The following is a 26,333-nucleotide window of genomic DNA, read 5'->3' as shown; positions in this document are numbered from 1 at the left end:
AGAAGCTGACGCAGAAGCCAGAAAGGAGTGCTGCTTGTTGGACCAGCCCAGGGGTGGCACCATGACCATCAATCACTAATTGAGAAAATACTCTACAGGCTTGCCTACAGCCTAGTCTTATGGAGGGAGGCATTTTCACAATGGAGGTCCCTTTCTCTTAGATGACTCTAACTTGTGTCAAGTGACATGAAACTAGCTGAGACACAAATAGAAACTTCCTCCCTTTTGACAAATATCTTGGATATTTGTCACACAGACAGAAAGCTGACTGGATGACCAGTTAAGAGAATTGCAATAATTCAGTCAAGAGATGATGGCTCCTTGAACCAAAACACCAGTAGCAAAGATGGTAAGGACGGTGGCAGGAATCAGTCTTTAGATGAAGATGTAGAACTCTCAGTTCTGCCTGCACCACGCCTGTCTGGATGCTGCCATGCTCCTACCTTGATGATAATGGACTGAACCTCTGAACCTGTAAGACAGCCCCAATTAAATGTTGTCCTTTATAGCACTAGACTTGGTTATGGTGTCTGTAACTAAGACAGTAGGACAGTTGACAAAAAGAGAGTCAAGGAAGATACCAAGTGTTCCCCCTTCTCTGTAGCTTAGAACTGCCTTTGAGTGTAAAATCAGAGGTCTGTGAGGATGGAAGACTTGGGGCCATGTTCAATTTAAGATACTTCTGGGGGTTGGGGATCTAGCTCAGGGGTAGAGCGCTTGCCTAGCAAGCGCAAGGCCCTGGGTTCAGTCCCCAGCTCCGGGAAAAAAAAATAAAAAAAAAAGATACTTCTGAGCTTCAGAGTGATGGTATCAAGATGCCAGCTGTCTTTGAATTTAGAGTTCATATAAGCCAGACACCTTAGCTGACAGTGTACAAGTAAAAGGCCTCAAGCACAGACAGTACAGGCCGAACACTCCTGACCCAAACTCCAAACCTAAGGCAGGAGAGATGGCTCAGCAATTAAGGGCATTCACTGCTCTTGCAGAGGACCCAAGTGTGGTTCCCAGCACCCATGGGTTGTTCACAACGGCCTGGTGCCCTCCTCTGGCTCCCAAAAGGGCACCTACACACATGTGTGCATACATACATACATACATGTAAAGAAAAATAAAACAAATCTTTTTTAGAGATCTATTTATTTTTATTAATATGAGTACACTGTAGCTGTCTTCAGACACACCAGAAGAGGACATCAGATCCCATTACAGATGGCTGTGAGCCTCCATGTGGTTGCTGGGAATTGAACTCAGGACCTCTGGAAGAGCAGTCAGTGCTCTTAACCACTGAGCCATCTCTCCAGCCCAAAACAAAACAAATCTAAAAGAAAACCAAAGTGCCAAACTTGAAACTTTCTGCATAGCAACATGACACCCCAAATGGAGAATTCTACACCTGGCCTCACATGATGGGTCATAGTTAAAATACACAGACACTAAATATATTATATAAAATTACATTCACACTATAAGTATAAAGTGTATCAAAAATATAAATGCTTTTCATGCATGAAGCTCTGGGTTTGATTCATAGTAGCTCAGAGTGTAGTGGTACATGCCTATGACGAAAACATGTGAGAGGGGGAAGCAGGAAGATCAAGGGACCAAAAGTGCAAGGCCGTGGTGGTGCACACCTTTAGTCCTAGCACTCAGGAGGCAGAGGCAGGCAGATCTCTGTGAGTTAGAGACAGCCTGGTCTACAGAGCAAGCTTCAGGACGGCCAAGGCTACGAAGAGAAACCCTGTCTCCAAGATAGATTAGGCAGACAGACAGACAGAAGGATGGATAGATAGATAGATGATAGATAGATAGATAGATAGATAGATAATAGATAGATAGATAGATAGATAGATAGATAGATAGATAGATAGATAGATGGGAAAAGATGTGTGTGTGTGTGTGTGTGTGTGTGTGTGTGTGTGTGTGTGTGTGTGTGAGAGAGAGAGAGAGAGAGAGAGAGAGAGAGAGAGAGAACAAAAGAAACTTTAGTTTAGTTTCATAGTGAGATCAAGACCAGCGTAAGTTAGAAGCCAGCTTGGGTTACAAGAGATTTTATTTCAAAACAAGACAAACAAATAAACAACAACAACACAGAGAGAGAAAGAAACAGGGTAGAGAGGTGATATGGCATTTAAGAGTATCTGTTGCTCTTCCAAAGGGCCCAAGTTCGATTCCCAGCACCCACATCAGGTGGTTCAAAATCATTCCTAAGTTCAGCTCCAGGGTATCTGATGCCCCTGGCCTCCCTGAGCCCCTGTATTCATGTGCACACATCCACATGGAGAGCACGTGATTAAAAATAACATGTAAAAATAACAAAAAAACAAGAACCTTTAAAACCAACGACAAAAAGAAAAGTACTCACTATAATGATTGCCTTGGATGTCTTGAGTGTGTGCTAGCTCTTAACAATTTCTGTAAGGCATTGTTTCAGAAGTTCCACTGGAACTATTATTCCATTCAACCTGGGTTTGAATGTTCACGTTTGACTCACACATTAGCTGAAGAAAAAAACCCACAACAGTTGGTAACACACATAGCTGCAAAACAACTAAGAGGAAAGTTTGTTTTTCCACTCCTAAAGGTCAGAGGACAGCTTTCAGGAGTCTGTCTCTATTTCTGCCATGTGAGGGTTGGACTCAGGTGACCAGGCTTGGCAGCCATGTGCCCTGCTCACTGAATCATTTTACCATCCATCATGTATGTCTTTAAAAAGGTGTATAATTTAGTACTAAGGAGGGACCCTGCTTGTAAATGTGTCATAGATCAGCCTTATCTTAGAATGAAGATGTGTCAAACCAAGTGCAGTAAGAAGAAAGTAATTATGAGGAACAATATATTTTGAACTGGAAATGGTGGTACATGTCTACAATCTGAGTACTCACAAGGTTAGGGCTGTGAGTTCAAGACCAGCCTAAGCTACATGGCAAAACCCTGAAAGAGAATAAAATAAGAAATAGTTTGAAAGCTGCAGTGGTGGTGCATGCCTTTGACCCCCAGCACTCGGGAGGCAGGGGCAGGCAGATCTCTGAGTTTAAGGGCTGCCTGGTCTACTGAATGAGTTCCAGGACAGCCAAAGCTACAACAGGGAAACCCTATCTCAAAAAATATTTTTAATTAATAATTTTGATTTTGTAATAAGTATTTGAATTATATCAGGATGCTATTCAACATATTCACTAACTAGTACAGCATAGTGTTGATAAATCAGAATGGACCCCGAACAACGGGAATGTCTATGACTGAACAGCAGCAGAGGTCATCTATCCATACTCTGAAAGCCTGCATGGTGGCTGTATTCGTCAGGGTTCTCTAGAGTCACAGAACTTATGAAATGTCTCCATATAGTAAAGGAAATTATTAGAAAGACTCGAAGTCTGCAGTCCAGCTAACCCAACAATGGGCAGCTGTGCACTGGAAGTCCAAGAATCTACTAATTGCTCAGTCCCACGAGGCTGGGGGTTTCAGCTGGTCTTTCGTATAAGCTGGAATCCTGAAAAAGGTTCTAACATCTGTGTGCTGGCAAGTGAAAGCAGGTGAAGAAGAAGGCCTTCTCTCTTTCATTGTCCTTATGTAGGGCTCCAGCAGAAGGGATAGCTCAGATTAAAGGTGTGTACCACCATGCATGGATTTGGAACTTTCTCTGTCCCAGGCTGGCTTGAACTCAAGAAATCGGCTTGCCTCTGTCTCTTGGGATTAAGGATGTGTACTACCGTGCCTGGGCCTAAACATTTCATGGTCATTATGCCTCAAGATCTGGATCAAAATTGTGTGTCATCTCATGTCAAGATTCAGGTCAGAGCCTGTGTCTTCCAGCCTCAAGATCTGATCACAGTTGTGTCCTCCATTTCTGGATTGTGTTCATCCAGATGTAGTCTCATTGACAACCAGGAATAGCCATCACAGTGGTACACACTTGGTAGGCAGATGCAGGAGGATCTCTTTAAGTTTGAGGCCAGCCTGCTCTACATAAAGAGTTCCAAGACAGCTAGAGCTACATAGAGAGACCCTGTCCCCCAAAAATAAAAGGCATATTTTTGTAATCTGAGTAGATGTTAGCCCTGAGTTCCATATGTGTGTTCATGGTGACATATGTTCAGAATTGACATAACTAAGTTTCATTTGTTACCTTCCAATTGCAGGCAATTCAGATCTCTGAAACCCTAGCTCAAATTGCAGGTCAGTTACATTGAGGAAATGAAGCTATCTTAGAAAAGAATCCTCTTGGGGCTGGAGAGATGGCTCAGAGGTTAAGAGCACTGTCTGTTCTTCCAGAGGTCCTGAGTTCAATTCCCAGCAACCACATGGTGGCTCACAACCACCTATAATCAGGTCTGGTGCCCTCTTCTGGCGTGTAGTTGCATACATGCAGGCAGAAAGCTGTATGATGTGTACATAATAAATAAGTTAAAAAAAAAGGGGTTGGGGATTTAGCTCAGTGGTAGAGCGCTTGCCTAGGAAGCGCAAGGCCCTGGGTTCGGTCCCCAGCTCCAAAAAAAAAAAAAAAAAAAAAAAAAGAATCCTCTTGCTTTTCCTGACTTTTCTATTGAGTCTCCAGCCCAAGACTTATTTCCAAGTCTCTCTGCTTTCTATGGAAAATTTATTCCTAAACATTGTTTGGTGTGCGCAAAATTAGATGTTCTGAGCTTGCTCAGTTTTTCTTAGACTTGGTGCATTAGAGAAGTATATGCCTCTAAAAATCATATTGTCCAAGTGCTAACAGTTCTGAGCTCTCTGATCTGCACAGTTGGCCATATTCTTGGCTGTCCTTTGTACGTGGCTGACAATACCTCTCCAAAAAGGAGAGAGAGAAAAATCATCAAATTAAGTGATATTTGCTTTAGAGGAGGAACTCAAGGAAGCAAAACTCACTTTCCTATTACTTCTTGGAATGTTCTTTTAGCTCCTAAACAACAATAACAACAAACGCCTTGCTTTTAAGTACTGATAAATTCATAACTCGAAACCTCGTTGTCTCATCCCACACATGAGCATAAAAGCATGATACTTCTTATCCCCGAGAGAAGCCCAGTTTCATTTGATTTTAAAGCTTGTTTATTTCCTCCCATCATTCCCACCAAAAAAGACTCATAAAAGATAATTCTTTCTCTTTTTGAGAGAGGAAAGGATTTCTCTAAATTCTATTCGAAACAAGTCATCATAGGGACACCCTCCCAGACAGTTCAAGCTGGTTTAGCTTATGGTTTCAACCCAAGCACCTCAGTCCAGATCTGGAGTCGGCCAAACCAGAATCCAGTTCTCTAAGAAAAGCACAAAATTATGAAACCTAAGATTCCATGTTTCCTTCTTTACTTTAAAGATATCTCGGGGTTGGGGATTTAGCTCAGTGGTAGAGCGCTTGCCTAGCAAGCGCAAGGCCCTGAGTTCGGTCCCCAGCTCCGAAAAAAAGAAAAAAAAAAAAAACGTGGAAGCTGACTGTGGTGGTGGATGTTTTTAAACCTCGAACTGGAGAGGCAGGGGCATGCACCACCACCCCACAAGAATTCTTCTAAACATAAATCCATATGTAAACATATCATGAATATATATGTGTGTTTTCTATACACACGTACGTGTGTAATCATGTATGCATATATTTTTATATATGCTGAAAGGATATGTTCTTCACTTTTTTTTTTCTCTTTCTTTTTAATTTTCTGAAGCAGAATTTCTCTTTGTAGCCCTGGCTGCCTTTAAACTCACTCTACAGACCAGGCTGGCTTCAAACTCAGAGACTCATCTTATCTCACCTGCTTCTGCTTCCCTAGGGCTGGGATTAAAGAAGCGCACCACCACCACCCAGGTCCATTACATGCTTCCTAGGTGTAGACCTGGGGGCAATCTGACCGCTTTGTCCTAAAGATAATACGACGGCTTGCAGGAGGCAAAGTACGCCTTAGGGTTGCTGGGAAGTGTTCTCCAGTGCTCAGGTTATTCAATGATCCTCATTTTCCCCCTACTTACACAGCTTTTTCAAAACCAAAAACATGCTTAGAGTTGTCTTATCAGGGAGTAGATGGAATTTGTTATGAGATGGTTGTCCTGTGAGTGCCTTGGCGCCTTAAGGAGCCCTTGGTGTCTGTAGTCAACGGACTGCAGGTTAATTACTCCCCGAAGGGTACTGTGGAAAAAATAGAACAAGATCAAGATCTCTCAAAATGCCAGTGTGCCGTGAACACACTTCAACATTTCCTGCCTGACTGGTAGACAGCTGATTTGTGTGGTCTGTGGTTTAATTTAGCATGTTGCCTGTATCTAGGGATTCATCCATTTCTTCTCATCCTTATGATTTTCTGAATTTCATTTTTATGTGTTGTAATTTCTCCCTCTTTTGTTTCAATTTTTAAATTATTTTATTCTATTTTTTAATTAATTATTTTATTTATTTACATGCTGCCCCCCATCCCTCCTCCCAGAGTTCTTCACCCTATCCTTCCACTTCTCTTCTGAAAGGGTGTTTACCCCCAGGTATCCCCTTTTCCTGGGGCAAGTCTCTACAGGTTTAGACAAAACCAGGGGGCTGGAGAGATGGCTCAGTGATTAGGAACACTGACTGTTCTTCCAGAGGTCCTGAGTTCAATTCCCAGCAAACACATGGTGGCTCCCAGCCATTGGTGATTGGATCTGATGCCCCCTTCTGCTGTGTCTGAAGATAGCAACACTGTACTCACATACATAAAATAAATAATTTTTTTTTAAAAAGAATGCTGATTTGCAAGCAGAAGTATGTTTAGCATTAGTTCAGAAGTTTTTGGAAATTAAATCCTAATCCCAACCCAAATTGTTTTCTTTATGCAACCCAAGTTAGCAAATTTAGCAGTGATTACTGTGTGTGTGTGTGTGTGTGTGTGTGTGTGCGCGCGCGCATGATGTATGTGCAGACTTAAATAGAATGTATGTGGAGGTCAGAGGACAACTTTGTAGAATTGGTTCTCTCCTACATCTACAGTGGTGCCCGGTATTGAGTTCACGTTTCAGGCTTGCACCGTGCCTTTATCTGTTTATCTCACAGATCTGTTTGTGTTTGTTTTAGTTATATATTCTTTGAGTATTTCATATATGTGTATAATGTAGTCTGACTCCTCCCAGATTGTCCCGCATCACCCTCACAACTTCAATTTTTTTTAAGATTTAGTTATTTATTTCATATATGTGAACACACTGTCTCTGTCTTCAGACACACCAGAAGAGGGCAACGGATCCCATTACAGATGGTTGTGAGCCACCATGTGGTTGCTGGGATTTGAACTCAGGACCTCTGGAAGTGCAGTCTATACTCTTAGCCGCTGAGTCATCTCTCCAGTCCCCAACTTCCTTATTATTTCTACTTGTCCTCCTCTTTCTCCTCCCTCTTTACAACCATGGAGTCCAGCTGGTGCTGTTCTTATGTGCACAGGTATAGGACTAAACACTAGAGTATGGTCACACGCCTGAGGGAAACTGACTCTCTCGCTTTCCCAGCAGCCTTCAACGGCTGATAGCTCACAGCTAGGGCTGGGGCCTGGTGAGATGGAATGTTGACTGGCTTGATCTTGTGTAGCTCTTATTCCAACAACCTCTGCTGGTATGAGATCAGGAAGTGCAGGAACCCTGTCATGTCCAGGAGACACTGTTTCATACAAGTCCTCCCAGACCTCTGGCTCTTTTTTTTTTTAACAAAATTTATTTTATTTATATTAGTACACTCACTGTCTTCAGACACACCAGAAGAGTGTCAGATCCCATTACAGATGGTTGTGAGCCACCATGTGGTTGGTGGGATTTGAACTCAGGACCTCTGGAAGAGCAGTCAGTGCTCTTAACTGCTGAGCCATCTCTCCAGCCCAGACCTCTGGCTCTTAATCGTCCCACCTCCTTGTCTTCATGTGCCCTAAACTGTGCAGGAAGGGGGTTATATAGACATTCTATTTTAGGGACATTCTACATCATTTTTTTTCTGCAATTTGACTAGTTGTGTCCCTCTGTGTCAAATAGTAATTTTTTAAATATCCTTGCTTATTTTTATTGTATGAATGTTTTGTCCGCCATGTCTGTTCACCCCAGTGTGCCTGGTCCCAGTAGAAGTCAGAAGAGGGCACTGGATCTCCTGGAACTGAGTGAGAGGGAGCTGTGAGCAGCCACATGGGCCCTGAGAATTGAATGTGGCTCCTCTGTGTGAGCGGCCATCTCTCCAGCCACCTCAGACAGAAAATTTGAGAACCAAACATTTTATCACACTATAAAACAAAGATGTGCTCATTTGCTATGTGCACGCAGGGGGTGATGGCAGGGATGCGTTTATCTATTGTGTGTGTGTCTGTGGAAGGATGTTCGAGCTACGACACCCATGAGGATTCCGAGTACACCTGCAGGAGTTGGCTTCCTGCTTCCATAGCTTAACAGGCTAGAGTCCGGACAATGCTCAACGAGCTGAAAGATCTGGCTAAAGAGCTGCGCTCAGTGCCGCTTGCCTATAAGCCCAACCTGCCCACATCACATAGCAATATGATATCAATCCTGCAGTGTTGTTTGTTCTGTTTTTGTTCTTTCTAGACAGGGTCCTGGGTCTCACTATGTAGCACTGGCTATCCTGGAACCCACTATGTAGACCAGGCTGGCCTTGAAGTCACAGAGATATTCCTGCCTCTGCCTCTCCAGGGCTGGGATTAAAGGTGTGTGCTTCTACTCTGTTAATGCTTCTTAAAAGTCGTGTTTTGGTTGGTGAGATGGTTCAGTGGGTAAAGAAACTTACCACCAAACCTGGTGACCTGAGTTCACTCTTCAGGACCCAAGGGATGGAAAGAGAGAAAAGCTGTCCTTTGACTTCCACTTAAGTGCCATAGTGTGCACCTTGCCCCCGCCCCGCTCAAAATAAATAAATAAATAAAAATGTAATAAAAGGAGCTGGATCCAAGGATCACTGTTCTTCCAGAGGACCCAATCCTGTTCTCAGTACCCATATGGTGGCTCACAGCCTTCTGTACCTGCAGTTCTAGGGGATCCAATGTCCTTTTCTGGCCTTTTCACAGGCATGCATGTGGTGTACAGGCATACACATATATGTAGGCAAGACATTCATCCATACATACAAAAAATTTTAAATTAATGTAATAAAATTAAAGCCAGGGCTGGAGAAGAGGGCTCAGCAATTAAGAGTTCTTAATGTCCTGCCATAGGACCCAGGTTCAATCTCCAGCACCTATGAAGTGACCCACAACCAACCATAACTCCAGTTCCAGAGGTTCTAATGCCCTCTTCTAGCTTCCTTGGGTACGGTACATACATGATGTATGTACATATATGAAGGCAAAATATATATACATACACATATGTGATATAAACAATACATATGCAACATAAATGATACTATAAATTTAAATGAACCGTGGAACTATTTTCCTAGGTAGGGATTGTCCGTGTTTCTCTTTGTTGTGGTATTGATGGTTGAATCTAGGGCCCTGATCCATCTCTCCAAACCTTTTTGCTACTGTTGTTGTTGACACAGGGTCTTTCTAAGTTGCTCATGTTGATTTTGAACTTGTGACCCTTCTGCCTCAGCCTCCTGAGTATCTGGATTACTTGCCTACACTAGCCAAAGACTGTATTGAAGTACAATAGTTTTCTCACCTGAACAAAGTTCATAATCGAAAGCTGCTAAGTGTTTCTGTGAATTGAGAGGATACTGTTTGAGAGAAGCACTGGGATGAGGAAACGTGGCGATAACGGAAGAAGGAATAGCGTCCTTCTGAAAAGGGTAAAGAAGCTACTCCAGAGAAACTTGCCCTGGGGGTTTAGAATTAACAGCTGCTGTAACTTTGGCAAGACTGACTAGATAATGTTCCCTTTCAGCGGCAAGAAGCCCAGGAATCTGATCCTGTTACATTTTAAACCTTTGAAAAGTTGAAGTCAAACTTTGTCTCTGAGATAATTAGAGATTACATGCGGTTCTCATGATGTAAGAAATAATTCAGAGAGACTGGGAGTTCTCTGTATGTTTTCCCCAAAGGCAGTGTCTTGCGAAACTGGTGTGGACTACTACAGTCAGAGCATCGACACCGATCCAGTCAAGATACAGGACAGTCTGTGGAGACCTTTGAAACAAGTGAATCACCTTAGTAAGCAATTAGAATGTTCCCGAAGGCTAGAAACATTCCTTTAAATTACATGATTTCTAAGTGAGGTCTTAGAAAGTGCATCTCCCTGGGGATTTCACAATGACCGAGGGGCAGATAGCAGGCTTGGAGGAAATGTTTACTTAACCTTTCTTTTCTTTCTTCCCCCAGGAGTTGCAGGCACTTGATAACCGTTGTAAATTAAGGAAAAGGCCACAGCTTTCAAAGCAAAGCTGGAGCTGGACAGTGGGGGTCACCCCTTTTAAAGCCAGCACTCCAGGGGCAGAGGCAGGCAGATGACTGTGAGTTGGAGATGGTCTACAGAGTGAGTTCCAGGATAGCCAGGGCTACAAAGAGAAACCCTGTCTGAAACACACACACACACACACACACACACACACACACACACGCACACACGCACACACGCACACACACACGCGCGCACCATTGTAATACTGTTTGTTTGTTTGTTTGTTTGAGACACAGGTTTTCTGTTTAGTCCTGGCTGTCCTGGAACGCACTATATAGACTAGCCTGGCCTCAAACTCACAGAGCTTATCCTGCTTCTGTCTCTTGAGTGCTGAAATTAGAGACATACACCACCGTACCTAGGCTTGGTGATAATTATTTTAAGGTTAGGTTTCATTCAGTATCTAATTATCACTGGGATTCTTTTGGCTTTGTTTGTTCTTTGAGATAGGGTCTGGTCAAGCTGTCTTGCCTGGACTCAAACTCATATTTAGCCTAAGTTGGTCTTGAACTAGTGGCAATCCTCCTGCTTCAGCCTTAATTGCTGGAATTGCAGGAGTGGGCCAGCATCTATGGCTTCATCAGTGTTTACTTTAGCCTCTGAGGGTTCTGCAGGTTGTTTTGGATGGAGATATATATGATATATGAGAAAACAGGTAAAAGGATGAGAGCTGCTTCCCTCAAGGGCAGATTAATCATGGTGAAAATTATAAATTATAAAACTTCCTAAATTAACTCTTAATGAATTTGAAAGGGAAATCTTCTCTGCAACCTGGAGAGGTCACGTGACCTTAAAAAGCTTGAGGAGAGGATGATTCCCAGAGGAGTAGATAGGACAGAACTTGCAGGCTGTATATATTCACCTGGGCTGTGAGAAAAGCTTTTGAACAAAAAAACTCAAACAACAATAGTGTAATGCCAGGCACAAATGCTGACCAGACATCTCAGAGTGTGTCTGTGATTAGTTGTTTCTGTTACTGGTGTCCAACCAGTTCCTTTCCCAAAATGACACTTTACATCCTGAGACACAGAGAAAGGAAGATACAGTGCGTGCAGAAAGGGTCATCTAAGCCACCTCCTCCTCTTGTTATGATGTGGGTGTTTTCCCAAGTTAGCCATGTTCTCCCTGGTTCTATCTCTAATGTCAAGAAGATTTGGGGAAGTTTTTTGAGCTTCCTCTGACTGTGCTGCAGGTGCAGAGAGGAACTAGGCGACCAGTGTGGATTTCAAATTCCTGCTGTCTGAGGGAGAGGAATAACCAGCATAGCAAGGTTTTTGTCTTGTTTACTTCTACCACAGAGCTTGGGCTCTCCCATCCCAAGAATTCCAACTTCACACTACAAAGGAATTCAATAAATAGTCCAGGAATGGGAAGTGGACAAAACTTATTGAAGTTCAACTTTTCAGTATCCACATGACCAAATACCTTACAAAACCAAACAAACAAAACAAAAATGGACCATCAGCAACAATGGAAAGCCCAGAGGAAGAAAATGCGGGCCTTCCAGATTGTAGAAAGATAGCTGAAAGATAAGAGATTTTTTTTTTGTTTTTTTTGTTTTTTTTAGTTCTTTTTTTCGGAGCTGGGGACCGAACCCAGGGCCTTACGCTTCCTAGGTAAGCGCTCTACCACTGAGCTAAATCCCCAGCCCCAAGATAAGAGTTTTTAAAAGGCTAAAAACCCAGGGAAAAGGGACAAAATAATTGGCAAGGAGGGACTGGAGAGATGGCTCAGAAATTGAAAGCAAGAGGGCTGGAGTTGGGTTCCCAACATTCACATCAGATACACACACACACACACGTACACATGCACACACGCACACACGTGCACACACGCACACACACCTACACACACGCACACACACAGAGGAGTTAGGTATTTGGGCTTTTTGTTTGCTAGTTTTTAATGGCAGCGGGATTTCTCTTATGTAATCCAGGCTGGCTTCAAGCTCATTGTATAGCTAATGATGGCGCACTCCTGCCTCCACCTCTCAAGTACCAGAACTACAGGCATGTAATAACGTGTAATAAGGCTTCCATTTTTCCTAAGGTAATATTCTTGCAATAACTCTAACAGTAACATAAGAAACTTTTCTTCTTTTTGACCATCAAGTCCAGTTCCACTTTCTTCTCCAGAAATGCTAGTTATGTTTCTCTGTACATATACATAAATAAGTATAGTTATCTTTTAATATTATCTTCATAAATAACTACAGTGTGTTTATCAACATTATCTACATACCATACATTCTTGCCACATTTTATCACTTCACAAAATATTTGAAAAGGGGTTTTGTTTTGTTTCATTCTGAGACAGTAGTAGCTCAGGCTGGCCTAAACTTGCAGCAATCCTCCTGCCTCAGCCTCCCAAGTGCAGGGATTATAGAGAAGCATGTTTGGCTTTTTTGGGAGTTCTTTCTACATCTTCCTCCCACACATTTAAGAGTGAACTAAAAATAGTAAAAAAAAAAGTCAGACAACTATACATTAAGGACCAGACATCAGCTCCTTCAGCTAGTACTTGTACTCGTGTGTGTGTGTGTGTGTGTGTGTGTGTGTGTGTGTGTGTGTGTGTGTTAAATGAAAATGTGTGGTTTTGTTGTTGTTGTTTGATTGTTTTGGTGACAGGGTCTCCAGTAGTGCCAGCTGGCTGACCTTGAACTCCTGACCCTGTGTTATCTCTATCACCAGAGTGCTAGGATTACAGATGTGCCCTAGCATGCTCCATTGTATTCAGTGCTGGAGAATGAACCCTTGGCTTCATGAATGCTGGCAAGCAGTGGACTAAGCTACATTCCCAACTCATTAGGACTTTAAAAACAACAAACACAATAGCTATTTATTGATTGAACATCCATTGGAAAGGGGAAAAAGAAATCCCCCTGTTCAGTTCAGTTTGTTTTTAAAAATTATTTATTTACTTCTCTTTCATGTGCATTGGTGTTTTGCCTGCATATGTGAGGGTGTCAAATCTTGGAGTTACAGACATTGTGAGCTGTAATGTGGTTGCTGGGAATTGAATTCAGGACCTCTGGAAGAGCAGTCAGTCGGTGCTCTTAACCACTGAGCCATCTCTCCAGTCCCAGTTCATTTTTTATGAAACATGCATAAACACCTTTTCAGTATAGTTGTAATCTGAACACAAGGTCAAGTACTGGCTAAATGTGCTGCTTGCCTGTGTGGTGGTTTGAATGAGAAGCTTCCATAAGCTTGACTCTTGGTGCCCAGTTAGTGGCACTATTAAGGTAAGTATGGCCTTGGGGAAGTATGTCACTAGGGACCTGGCTTTGAGGTTCAGAGCCACTCTCTCTGCTTTGTGCTTTGTGGTTCTAGATGGGAACCCTCCTCTCTGCTCCAGCCTCTATGACTGCTGAATGCTGCTTTGTCACCATGATGGACTCCTAACCCTCTCCAATCGAACTGCAAGCTCAAATAAATTCTTCTTCTGTTAAGTTGCCCTGGTCGTGTTTTATCACAGCAATAGAAAAGCAACGAACGCGTTTGTAATACTATCACCCGGGAGACAGAGGCAGGAGGATTAAGAGTTCAAGTTCGGGCTGGAGAAATGGCTCAGTGGTTAAGAGCACTGACTGCTCTTCCATTGGTCTGGAGTTCAAGTCCCAGCATCCACATGGTGGCTCACAACCACCCGGAATGAGATCTGATGCCCTCTTCTGGTGTATCTATAGATTGCTACAGTGTACTTATATAGAATAAATAAATCTTTAAAAAAAAAAAAATTCAAGCTCACCCTAAATCACACAGTGAGCTCAAAACCAGTCTGAGCTTCTTTCGACCCTGTCAAATAAACGAACAAATAAACAAAAGTCCTCCCCCTCCAATCAGCGACCCAAATCAGCTGTTCATTTTTGCTTTTACTTAAGCCAATCAAACACTCATTCAAGTATTGATTAGAATTAGTATGAACTGGAATTAATAGGTGACAATATTTCCAACCAGTAGCCAAGCCCTCTATTCACCGACCTGTTTTCCTCTGTACTAAACAGAATTCCTTTCTCTTCCCCTCCACCTACTCCCAGGGCTTCAGTACTGGCTTCATTTTTCCCTAGCTCCTGCACAGGTGCACACTGTGGGTGCCTCAGGCTATTTCTGACTTTATAAGGCTCTTGACCCTTGAAAAGATCTGGGCTCACCTCTCTCTTACCCTGACCCTACAATGACCCTTCCATCTCCTCCATTCCAGTAAATTCTGGGGCTTCCTAAACAGGGTTCCCCAGGGATCTCCACTATCTGAACTTATAGTGATAGCTTGTGAAAACTTCTCTAGGGAATCCAGGCCTGGGAACTTAAGGAAACATCACCTACTCACTAGACTGATTCAGACGGATAGGCGGTCATTTTCCCACCAAAGGGGGGCGCTGGGCATGATGGGCAGGCAGCCAGTTACCTCCTCTGTAAGGTAGGCGGCGCTCCCTGGTTCGAGTGACGTCATTTCTCCGCGTCGGGGGCGGGATGCGCTTAACGCCATCTCCGGGCGCCCGGCTTGGGGGGGGCCGCTGGGTGTGGGGCGGCTCCGGGGCCGGGGATGGCGGCGGCCGCGGTGGCGGCGGCTCCGGGACGAGCGGGAGGAGTCCAGGGAGCTCCGTGAGATGGGCCGGTGAGTGTCGCCTGGAGCAGTGGCCTCTGGGCTGGCCTGAGGTCAAGCAGGCCTGGTTCGGAGCTCTAGTGGAAGGGCCCCCTAGAAACCCGTTGCCTCACCCGGCCGAGGGCCCCCCAAACAGCGGGCAGAGAGAGCGAAAGAGGCCGTGCCTGGCCCTGTAGATGCTGCTTTCCCGCCTGGCCCAGAAAGCGGCCTCAGGCCCTGATGCCCCGGCGGTGTTGTCCCCGCGGGCCAGGATGTCCGAGTTCTCAGGGCGGGAAGGGGCCCCCAAACAAGGAAGCGTCGCCAGCGGGGCCTGGCCTCAGCTCCACGTCCGACCCCCGACTCCCTAAACGTAGAATCCCCCAGTTCAGGCCTTTACCGCTGTCCAAACAAGGATCATCAAAAGCCATCCCTGGTCTCTACCAGGGTGCTCCCTTTTTTTTTTTTTTTTTGTGGGGCGTACCTCTCCCTCAGTGTACAGTCTCTTGATTCCATTCCTTGCTTGAAAAGGAGCAGCACTCTCGGCTCTGTTGGCAGGTCTCTGGGATGGTTCCGTTGCCCCTTAGCTCAGTTAAGGTTCACAAGTTGTGTCATTCCCCACGAGAAATTCTCCAAAGCTGCTCCATACACCCACACCCGGGTTTCAGATTTTGAAGTGTTTCGCCTTATGGGAACCTGGTGGGCAGGCTGAGCTTTCTTTTTACCTCTTTCCGTCCTTTCTTTATTTTGTGTTTGCTCACTTCTCAGTGACCCATAGACAGGTTTCCTTAGCTTTTTTTAGCTACAGAGGACAAGAAGCATCATTTTGGGAATTAAGAAAATGAAATAAAAGCTGAGTGCGTTCAATTAAACTTTTGATGACAAACAAATGCGTGACTTGTACCCACTTTGTGATTTATGTGTGGCATTAGGAATCTGCTTTTCCACATTTCCATCTTTTGTGTACCCTTGAACCGTGCCTATCTTAGGTAAATGTTACCTTCAGTTGGATCGAGCTTGCACTATTCTGACTTTGACAGAACAGGCTTTTTCTCGGTATTAGTCAATACTGCTAACTCAGCTGTTAAGACTTCGTTGGCCCCGGTTTTGTTTTTGGTTTTGTTGTTGTTTGTTTTCTTTTGAGAGGGTCTTATGAAGCTCAGGCTGACTTCTGATTTGCTATATAATCGAATGTAGTTGGCAGTTTACCTTGATCCTCTTCTTTCTACCTCAGAAGAAGTAAGATTACAAGTGTCTACCACCATTTCCAATCTGCGTGGTGCTGGAGATCAAACCTTAGGATTGATGCATGCTAGGCAGGCACTTTACCAACTGGGCTGTAGCTGGAACCTTGAAAGGCCACGTTCTTTAATTATTGATGTTTCTGGCAAATGTAGATTCAGATATTGGTAGCTTAGTAATAGTTTTGTTCCCCATTGTTAGCTACATAGAATCAAAATGGCGTTTTCATTTTCTTTCACATTTCATTCAGTACTTAGTGTGAAGTCATGTAGAGAATTTTATGTGAGTACACACACACACACACACACACACACACACACAGAGGAGCCCTTTACTTAGAAAATCTGTTAATATAGCTTTCACTTTGAGTAACTCCCCCTTGACCTCTTTTTCTGCCCCAGAAACATAAATAATTGTTCCTTTTCCTCTAGTGACAGCTTTCTTATTTAAATAATCTCTACATCTGTGTGTTCATAGGCCCTTAATGAAGGTGAAACTCCCAGCTTCTCATTGCTCACATGCAGACAGTATTAAGTCTCTCCTTTTTATATGTGCATTTAAGCAAAATTTGATTGGAAATGAGCTTAATCATTGAGGAATGGGGTAGAGAATGAAGAATATGATCATAAAGAAACCATTGGAATTAACACATGGAAATTTCTTTCCAGGGACGTCTTCCAGGGACAAAAAAATAAAGCATAAAAGATTTTTTTCCATTTTTGTTTTGATTTTGTTGTTGTTGTCTTGGTTTTGTGTGGAGGCCAGAGGCCAGCCTTTAGGAGTCCCTGCAGCTTGGGTCCCAGGAATGGGACTCGGGCCTTGGCAGCACACTTACCTACTGAGCCATCTTGTTAGCTCTGGGATTTATTTTCCCTTCAGTTTCTTGGGCACTCGGGATAAGTGTGCTGTAATAGTAATAGTAATAGTGTGGTAACACTGGATTAAGAATGAAGCAAGAACTTAGGGACTTCAGTGGATTTTTTATTTGGTTTGGTTTTGGTTTGGTTTGGTTTGGCTTTTTGGGGTTTTTTGGCGTCTTTGGAATTACCTTTCATGATGGCCCCAGGGAAGATGAGAGATCTGCTTCCAGCTTACGTCAGCCTTATATCTTCTAGGCTCCCAAACCAGAGGGGAGGACACTTACTACAGCTGCTCAGAAGCACCACCAGAAGCTCAGGTAATAGAAGCACTTTGGATTCCTTGTTTCAGGAAAAAAAACCCTGGCATGTGCATGACAGTATAAAAACAGAATTCAGCCTGATTGGAAAAATTATTGCCGAGGTTCATATGCATTGAGGAATTGATATGAAAAAGATGCTTTCTGATGTAAAGAGAAAAACACAAAACAAAACAAAACAAAACAAAACAAAAACAAAGCCCAGGTTCTCATGTAGCCCAGACTGGCCTCTAATTCATTAAGGCAAATCTCACTAAGGGTGACCTTATCGCCACTTCCCAAGTGCTAGGACTATATGCATGTGCCATCTCTCAGGGGTCCTAAAAAGATCCTTTTTGACTGTGGATTAAGGTGATTACAGAAGTGATCCTAGCCCTTGGGAGGCAGAGGCAGGAGGATCTCTGAGTTTGAGGCCACCGTCTATAGAGTGAGAGTTGCAGGACAGCCAGCAATACACAGAGAAACACTGTCTAGAAAAAACAAAACCAAAACCAAAAAGGGGGGGGGGGCGGGGGGGCATATAGAAAGTGACAGGAAGGGGAGAGAGAGAAGTCAACGTCCATGTATGGAAACACAGAACTAGAATTGTGTGATATAATACCCAGAGCAGAGCTACAGTGGAGAGGGAGGGAGGGAGGCACTGGCAGAAGAAATAAGAAAAAGAAGGCAAACTGAGGATGATCACTGAGAAGAAAGAAGTCTTTTAGACCAGAGAACAGGAAATCATGCGTGAGATCAGAATTGTTTGGAGAAACAAGATATAGAGCAAGCTAACATAGTCACTCTTCTCATGGGGTCAAAGCTGAAACATAAAGTTTCTTGGAACAACAACAAAACCACTACATTTTATAATTGTTTAGGGAACACGGTTTACAAACCTCAGCACGTAGTAACATGAATTTAGCCAGTCTTAGGTTGAAGAGATGGGAGAAGGTGAGGTCATAAGCCAGATTGAGCTGGGAAAGGAAGCAAGAATGAGGTCATACATTCAGGGAAGAAGAGGGCACATTAGTCTTTGATAGCAAAAGGAGAAATTTAGGAAAGAGCTGTCAGCAAAGACATGAGCTAAGCCCTGTTCAAGGGAGGAGCCTGAGAAGAGGGAAGGGCCTCATGGAAGCACAACTGGCCCCGAAGGTGGCAGTGAAGAGATTTTGGAGCCCTCAAGTTACTTACGTGTCTTGGTTGTGCATCCTTGTAGCTCTTCCTGGTTTTCCTGCCTCTTGCCTTCCTGTTCTAGGCTGACAAGTGAACAGGCAGCCTCCTTCTCCGCCCTTCTCATACACCTCCTTTTTGTACAGCTCTCCTTAGGTCTTCCTGGGTGCAATTCTTGATACTTTGTTTGACTTGATTCCCTAGGTTACTTTTTTCTGCCTCTCAATTATTCCCTAGCAGATGTGGGCACCACAGCCAGCAGCGGAGCGGAGTGCAAGGAAGCCACAGAGAAGTCATTTCTGATGCCCGAAGGAACAAGCACACTCCTTCTAGGCTCTGGGAACACCATAAAGCAATATGAAACCTGTTCATGAGCGGAGTCAGGAATGCCTTCCACCAAAGAAACGAGACCTCCCTGTGACCAGCTGCTCCACAAACCACACACCCTCCAGTGATGCTTCTGAGTGGTCCCGAGGGGTTGTGGTGGCTGGGCAGAGCCAGACAGGAGCCAGAGTCAGCCTCGGGGGTGATGGAACTGAGGCCATCACTGGTCTGACAGTAGATCAGTATGGCATGCTGTACAAGGTGGCCGTGCCACCTGCCACCTTCTCACCGACTGGCCTCCCATCTGTTGTGAACATGAGCCCCTTACCCCCCACATTTAATGTAGCATCTTCACTGATTCAACATCCAGGAATCCACTATCCCCCAGTCCACTATGCTCAGCTCCCATCCACTTCACTGCAGTTTATTGGGTCTCCTTACAGCCTTCCTTATGCTGTGCCACCTAATTTCCTACCCAATCCTCTCCTTTCTCCTTCTGCCAACCTTGCCACCACTCACCTTCCACACTTTGTGCCATATGCCTCCCTCCTAGCAGAAGAGGCTGCTCCTCCCCCACAGGCTGCATCCCCAGCTCAGTCATTTACCAAGTCCTCTTCGGCCACCTCCCCACCCGGCCAGTTGCCACATCACTCGAATACTCAACCACTGGATCTTGCTCCAGGCCGGATGCCCATTTATTATCAGACATCCAGGCTACCTGCTGGATATACCTTGCATGAAACTTCCACAGCAGGTGCCAGCCCCATTCTTACCCCTCAGGAGGGCCAGTCTGCTCTGGAAGCAGCTGCTGCCAATGGACAGAGACAACGAGAGCGAAGTGTAAGACGAGAAAGTGAGCCCCTTGACTCCACCAGCAGCAAGGGTGAAAGCCAAGGACTGGTGCCAGTGGTAGAATGCATGGTGGATGGACAGTTGTTTTCAGGTTCTCAGACTCCGAGAGTGGAGGTGGCGGCGCCAACACATCGAGGGACCCCAGACACCGACCTTGAGGTCCAGCGGGTAGTCGGCGCTTTAGCTTCTCAGGACTATCGTGTGGTGGCAGCTCAGAGGAAAGATGAACCCAGCCCTCTTAACCTATCCCATCATACCCTTGACCATCAGGGTGAGGGACGAGGGTCAGCCAGGAATCCTACAGAAGTGGTGGAGAAAAATCAGACCCGTGTATTCTACCCTCAGTCCCATCAGGAACCAGTAAAACACAGACCTTTACCCAAAGCAGTGGTTGTAGCCAATGGCAACCTGGTGCCCACTGGAACTGACCCTAGCCTGCTGCCTGTGGGCTCAGAGATCCTGGTGGCATCGAGTCTGGACATGCAGGCCAGAGCCACTTTCCCAGACAAGGAGCCAACGCCACCTCCCGTTACCTCCTCCCACTTGCCCTCCCATTTCATGAAAGGCGCCATCATTCAGTTGGCTACGGGGGAGCTGAAGCGGGTAGAGGATCTCCAAACCCAGGACTTTGTGCGTAGTGCCGAAGTGAGTGGGGGGCTGAAGATTGACTCTAGCACAGTCGTGGACATTCAGGAGAGCCAGTGGCCTGGATTTGTTATGCTGCATTTCGTGGTTGGTGAACAGCAGAGTAAAGTGAGCATCGAGGTGCCCCCTGAGCACCCCTTTTTTGTATATGGCCAGGGTTGGTCCTCCTGCAGCCCTGGGCGGACTGCACAACTCTTCTCTCTGCCCTGCCATCGGCTACAGGTGGGAGATGTCTGCATCTCTATCAGTTTACAGAGCTTGAACAGTAACTCAGTTTCTCAGGCCAGCTGTGCTCCCCCAGGGCAGCTGGGTACACCCCGAGAAAGGCCTGAGAGGACGATCTTGGGGCCCAGAGACCTATGTGACAGTGAGGGGAAGAACCAGACTTCAGGAGAGGGTTCCCGGGTGGGAGAGCCCTCCCAGCCTGAGCCTAGTGCTCAGGCCTGCTGGCCAGCCCCAAGCTTCCAAAGATACAGCATGCAAGGGGAGGAGGCACGGGCTGCGCTGCTCCGCCCCTCTTTCATTCCGCAGGAGGTAAAGCTGTCCATCGAAGGGCGTTCCAATGCAGGAAAATGAACCTCTTTCCCACCCCAGGACTGGGCTTTCTCCCCAGAGGTGAGCCTCACCGTGAGCATTGAGAGGATTTGCACATGCCAAGCAGAGAGTGGCTCTCTTGGCAGTGAGATCTGGGGGAAATAGGCATTAAGACAGCCTCCCAAAGCAGGATGTGTTGCTCATAACCCCATGGCATCCTCTCAGGATAGCTCTAGAGCATGCTGAGATGGGGAATTGAAGGCTTGGAGCAAGAAAGGGTAGGAGTGCACATAGGATAAGAAACATTCCAAAATCAGGGCCTCCCTGTTTGTTCCTACCATCCCTGGCTCCTGCAAGGGAAGAACAGGCTTTGGGAGCCGGGGGCAGAGGGAGGAAGCAAAGAAAGAGCCAAAAATGATGGTCACAGCTTATAGTAGCAGGAAAACTGTTTTCTTTCTTTTTTCCTGTCTCCCTCCCCTCCTTTGTGGTGGGAGGGCAGGAGGCCCAATGGTTGAAAATAAGAGGGTTCCCACCCAGAACTCTTCTTGTGAGAGACGTGCACTTTAAAGGGTGATTTTGTTACAGATGTTTATGGCGGGGTTGGGGGTTGGGGAGCACCATGATCTATGGAACTATGCTTGGTCCTTTGCTTCTACCCGATCCCATCTCACCTCACCATTCCGCTATAAGGCTTTCTAGCAGTTTAGGGCCAGGAGAGAGAGAGAAACCCCTTTAAGTTTGAGAATGAAGGACTGCCTTGCCAGGAACCCATTCAGGGCTGTGGGGAAAAGATTTGACTAAGATGATGGGACTTAGGCAAAGCTTTTGAAAGGCCTCTAACCTAAATTCCCACTCAGCCTGCCAGGCCCGCTTTGATACTTCATTCAGTCTGTAGTAGTAACTTCAGGACCTGGAGGACCTTTTCCCCTGGGCACCTATGCTCCTCCATTGTCTGTCTATGTTGTGCCTTAGCGCCTACACTGCCCCTACCCTTCTGCTGCCTGACCTCTGCATGGTGTATGACCTGGGCCTCATGTGTAGCTGCACTGCCTTTGTCCACTAAGACCTCTAGTTTTTGGTGTCTAAGGGTCCCTGGTTTCCCTATTAGCTATAATTTTTATATTTAGAAACTCAGAATCATGGCCTCTTCCACTGGCAGCAGTATAGTGGAGAAACAAGAAAGAAACCATGCCCTAGACTGGCCATTTCCACTCCAGTGGATTTTCTTGGCCTCCTCCCGTCCAAATCCATTGCCTCTGAGCACCTGGGCCTAAGCTGTATCCTCCCAGTGTCAGCTCTGAAAGTCTAGAACAGTCCTTGTAACATCTTAGCAGATGTTTCCTTGTGTGGTGGTGGATTCTTCTAGAAAGAGCATCTTCTATCTTGGTTGTATTGGCTACCACCTGTCTTATTCGTCCATCTCCCTCCAGCTGTAGGATTCCACTGGGTGTTAGGATTTAGGTTCCCCTCCCCCAACAACTTTCAAGTGGTTGAGTAATTTTTTGTGAAGGTTTTTTTTGGGGGGGGAGGGGTCTTTAGACTCTTGAAGGCAACTCAGGGTATTGTCCACCCAACTATGTAGTTAGACTTCTCCCAGGGAATGATTGTGGCATTTCCTTCATAGATAGACTTGGACCAGCCGAGACCTGGCCTGTCACCAGGAGTCCTATACTTCTGAAGTGTGAGCAAAACTTAAGGCAAGTCTTGTGATCTCTCTTCACTTACTTCCTCCCCAGCTGCCAAATGGGGAAAATAATCTTACCTACCTCCTGGGGGAGGGGAAGGTCTGAGAATGGAGTCCTTCTTAGTGTTCAGGTGCTAAAGGTTATTCTCCTTGGGGACAGAGTGACAGAAACTGGCTAGTTTGCTATAAATCCTACATTCTGTTTCGTACCTTGAGAGCAGATACATGGTCAGTGAGCTTTTAGGGCGGACTCAAAGGAAGCTGCTTGACCTGACTGCAAGCACTGACGTCTCTGACCCTGTGCTGCATTGGAGGTCACATCCTTTCCCTTCTTTTGCCCCCATTCTCTGCTGCTTCTCTGGCTTGTTTCCTACAGTGGGGGCCTGTGGGGTTGAGTCTTGAGGAATTCTTGTCTCCTGTTTCATGAACAACGCATTCCTAGGTATTACTGCATGTGTGGGTTTCTCACAAGACCCCTTCTCAGAAGGTTCCTCATGGAATTTAGTGACATGCACTGTAGATGCTCAAGAAATGTCTACCCAGGATACCACTGAGCTTCCTCCTCATGGGGCAGACATGTAATTGGTTAGTAGTTGAAGTCAAATTGCTCTCTGCTTGGGCTGCCTGTAGCTGAATCCTTGGAAAAAGAAATCGTTGAGGCCCTTGACAAATTGGGCATTGACTTTTTTGCTATGGTTCTTTTTCTTATCCCTGCTTGGTTTAAAAAAAAAAAAAAAAAGACAACTCCCTTAATGTGGCGCCATGCATATGTAACTTGATTTTGCGGAGAGCTTTTTCCTGAAGTATGCACCCTAGAAAAGAAACTGCTAATGCTTGTCAGAGCTATGGCAGTACTTGACCCTGAGTGTGTAAGAGGTGGGACTGGCTTTTAAAGTGAGCATTCCAGTGGTTAGCTGTCAGCTTTTGGGGATTGGGCGGTTGACAAAGATCAGCCTGGTCCTGGTTAATGGTAGGACTTTCCCAAAACTTGGAGAAAGAACTGCTATCTGAGGCTATCAGAAATACCCATGCCAATATAGAGGGGGAACTTGGTAAAAGATGATGATCATCCTTACCAAGATGAGAAGTGGGGAAGGGCTTCGGGTCCTTAGAGCTGAGAGCTTCTACCCAATAGAGAAGCCCAAGAAGAGCTAGACTGACCCCTTTACACTTACGGTCCCACTTGGTCTTAACACTATGGGCTTTGTTTGCTTTGTGCTGCTTTGCCACGGCTGTTGTCTGCTCACTGTCCTGCCTGTTGCTCATTATAGCTCCTGTTCCTCATGTCTCTGGCCATGTAGACTCTCAGGCATTCTGTCCAGTGTTCACCTGTGTTCCGCCAGTATGACTGCACAACACAGTCATATTCAACAGTGAAAGTGTGAATGCTGTTGATGGGCTGGGAAATTGGAAAGGATGCGGCTTCAGTGCTCTCAGGAACCCTTAGGCTCCAAAAATTTGCCTGCCTTGAGAGAAAAACAAACAGGTCTTTTCTCTCCCCTTTATGGTACTTCTCAGAACAAGAGGAACCAAGTTAGGGCTTGAGCCAGCGTCCCAGTGCATTTGTCCAGCCCCAGATTCTGGGACTAAGAAAGTGAGGTTTGGCTGAAAGAGCTCAGGTTGGGCTTCATTTCATTTTCACCAGTGGGTGTTATAGGCCTTCTAAAAACAGAATGGTAACATAATTCAACCTGCATTGAGCCGGGATTTTGAAGAGTTGAGTGGTCACACTGGTGTGAACTGAAGATGGACATTGGGAAAGGCTCAAGCCATTGGGATAAAGATAACCAGATTGATCCATTGGCTATGGGAACTTAGGCCACAGGTTTAGTTAGAATCAAGCAGGATAAAGGCCATGTTTTAGAGATGGGTTAACTTCCTAGAACTAAGTTTACTAAACTACACTGAAGCTATTATACTTTCTAGATCAGAAAAAATACACTACAGTTGAAGAGCTGAATTCTATTATGGATGGATGGATGTTGTGAGCCCCTGCTTAGAAGCCTTCACCTTCTAGCTCCCTGGGGTAGGAAAGGTCCCCGCATCATGCAATAATAAAATAAGCATCCGAGTCTTTGCAGCTGTCAGTTGTTTTTTCAACTCTAGGATCCATCTTTGGACCAAAAGTCTGGTCTGGGCCTAGGATGACATTGGCCCTTGATGCTAGAGTTGGCTGCATTCTCTCCTTCCCTGCAGACTATGCACAGTTCCCGGAGCAGAGGGAGAGGTGGTGTGGCTTGCCCTGCTGAGCCTTCTCAGCAGGAATAATAGTAATAAATGCACTTTTCACACTAAAGGTTTCGTTGTTAGTTCTCCTGTTAAGCCCAGATCTTTCCCTAGTAGATTGCAGCTCAACAGTCTGTGATCCCAAAGCCATTCCACTGTAAATGCCTGGCAGGAAAGATGGCCCCAGACTGGGTTCCTGCCTGCAGTGTGTGTGGCAGTAGCCCATGTGCCTTTACCTAATGTCAGATTTGCAAGCGTTTAGTCTGTCTTTATGTTGGGGGGGTCTTAGGTACTTCAGAGAGAGAACTGGTAACAGTGATTTTATGCCCACCCCACCCCCTGCCAGGGACTTTGCTCGTACTTGTAAATGGTGAGGGTTGGTGAGCTGCTGGTATTGCTGAAGGCAGGGCGGACCCCTCACTTGCTCATAGTGCACTCACTGAATTGGATTGGGGAAGAGACTGACTGTACTCACGGCTAACTTGAAGTATTAAAACAAGGCTATCCTCTACACACTTCCTAGTCACGCAGGATCCCTGTAGCCAAAACAGTATATGTTCCAGCTGCGAGAGCAAACTGCTCTCAGCTTGCATAGCACCTTAGGGGAGGGAAGATAATGGATAGGTAATCGGGTGGAGGAAGGATGGTAATTTTGTCATCCAGGTGGCTTTAGGGTCCTAAGGAGTAGAGAAGAATGGCACTGGGGAGGTCTGGATGGATCTGGTTTGTGTAGGAGTTCCTGTAGATAAATTACTGGTCCCCCCAACCACTATCCCCAGTATGTAATGGCTGAATTAATATGTAATCAACTGCATTGTATCTAAAGCCTTAGAACTAGTCAGGTGCTCCTCCCACCCAATACCGTTTCTTACCCTCTAATCCTACCTGATCTTTAACAAAGCATTAATAATTCTAAGGATAATCTCTATTTTGTTGTGCTTTTTTGTAACTGTTTTAAATAAATCAATTTGTACTGTATATTTGTACTTTTGTGAGATCCTTTTTGCTGTTTTACCATTTTAAGTCTCTGTACTTGGCTACACACAGATTGTATTTTTATTGTTAATGCTCTCTTCTTATGGATACCTGCATTTAACTTGTGGACTATGTAAACACAATATATATCAATATCTATATATCTATATATCGATCTATATAAACTACTAGCTTTTCCTTTTTGGTGTTTGCGCCTTTTTCCTATCTGTTTTATGGGTGGCCATTGGGTGGGAGCACTTGGGAGTAAAGATGGCGCAGGCCACTGGTAAACTTGGCAAATGGTAGGACCTCCCTGACATGGTCTGTTCCCACGGGTGTGGATTTCAGAGTTTGGAAAATCTACCTGTAGACTATGTTTGGCAGCATCAATCTCTAGGCTGTCCTAACTGCTGATTTATCCATGTGGTCCTTGCTTTTCCCTGGCATACTGCCACACATGGAAGTAATCCCAGTCATAGCCGCTGCTTCTGACTTAGTTTGCCACCAGTAGGTGGTAAGACACTCAAGCACGTTTATTTACTGTGTACAACTATCCTGTGATTTATCAATTATCTATTGCTAGTATTACCATCTTTTGGCAGG

General features: G+C 45.2%; 1 protein-coding gene and 1 long non-coding RNA gene across 4 annotated transcripts; one reads left to right on the top strand and one right to left on the bottom strand.

Moving 5' to 3' along the window:
* Positions 1–1,120: 1,120 nt before the first annotated feature.
* On the bottom strand, positions 1,121–14,796 carry LOC102554624 (uncharacterized). 2 transcript variants are annotated; one of them, XR_015644139.1, is made up of 4 exons: positions 14,668–14,796; positions 5,962–6,118; positions 2,363–2,498; positions 1,121–1,318 (listed from the first exon to the last, which is right to left on the bottom strand). It is a non-coding gene; the product is annotated as an uncharacterized LOC102554624 (long non-coding RNA). The 2 variants fall into 2 exon arrangements; XR_015644140.1 differs by having other exon boundaries at positions 14,746–14,796.
* Positions 14,797–14,807: 11 nt separating this feature from the next.
* Positions 14,808–25,931, top strand: Atxn1l (ataxin 1 like). Of its 2 annotated transcripts, none has more exon segments than NM_001401111.1 (3): positions 14,808–14,955; positions 17,277–17,338; positions 18,731–25,931. In NM_001401111.1, a coding segment is annotated over 1 exon segment (2,040 nt). In that variant the 5' UTR covers positions 14,808–14,955; positions 17,277–17,338; positions 18,731–18,847; the 3' UTR covers positions 20,888–25,931.
* Positions 25,932–26,333: the final 402 nt, after the last annotated feature.

Source organism: Rattus norvegicus, chromosome 19 (genome assembly GCF_021556685.1).
Source record: "Rattus norvegicus strain SHRSP/BbbUtx chromosome 19, alternate assembly SHRSP_T2T, whole genome shotgun sequence".
Lineage (NCBI taxonomy): Eukaryota > Metazoa > Chordata > Mammalia > Rodentia > Muridae > Rattus > Rattus norvegicus.
The sequence above is the reverse complement of the archived record's forward strand: the minus strand, read 5'-3'. Positions and strand labels throughout refer to the sequence as shown.

Bases quoted from the DNA above. Each gene is read 5' to 3' on its own strand.
- Atxn1l (XM_087593756.1), top strand. From the start codon at position 18,848: ATGAAACCTGTTCATGAGCGGAGTCAGGAATGCCTTCCACCAAAGAAA.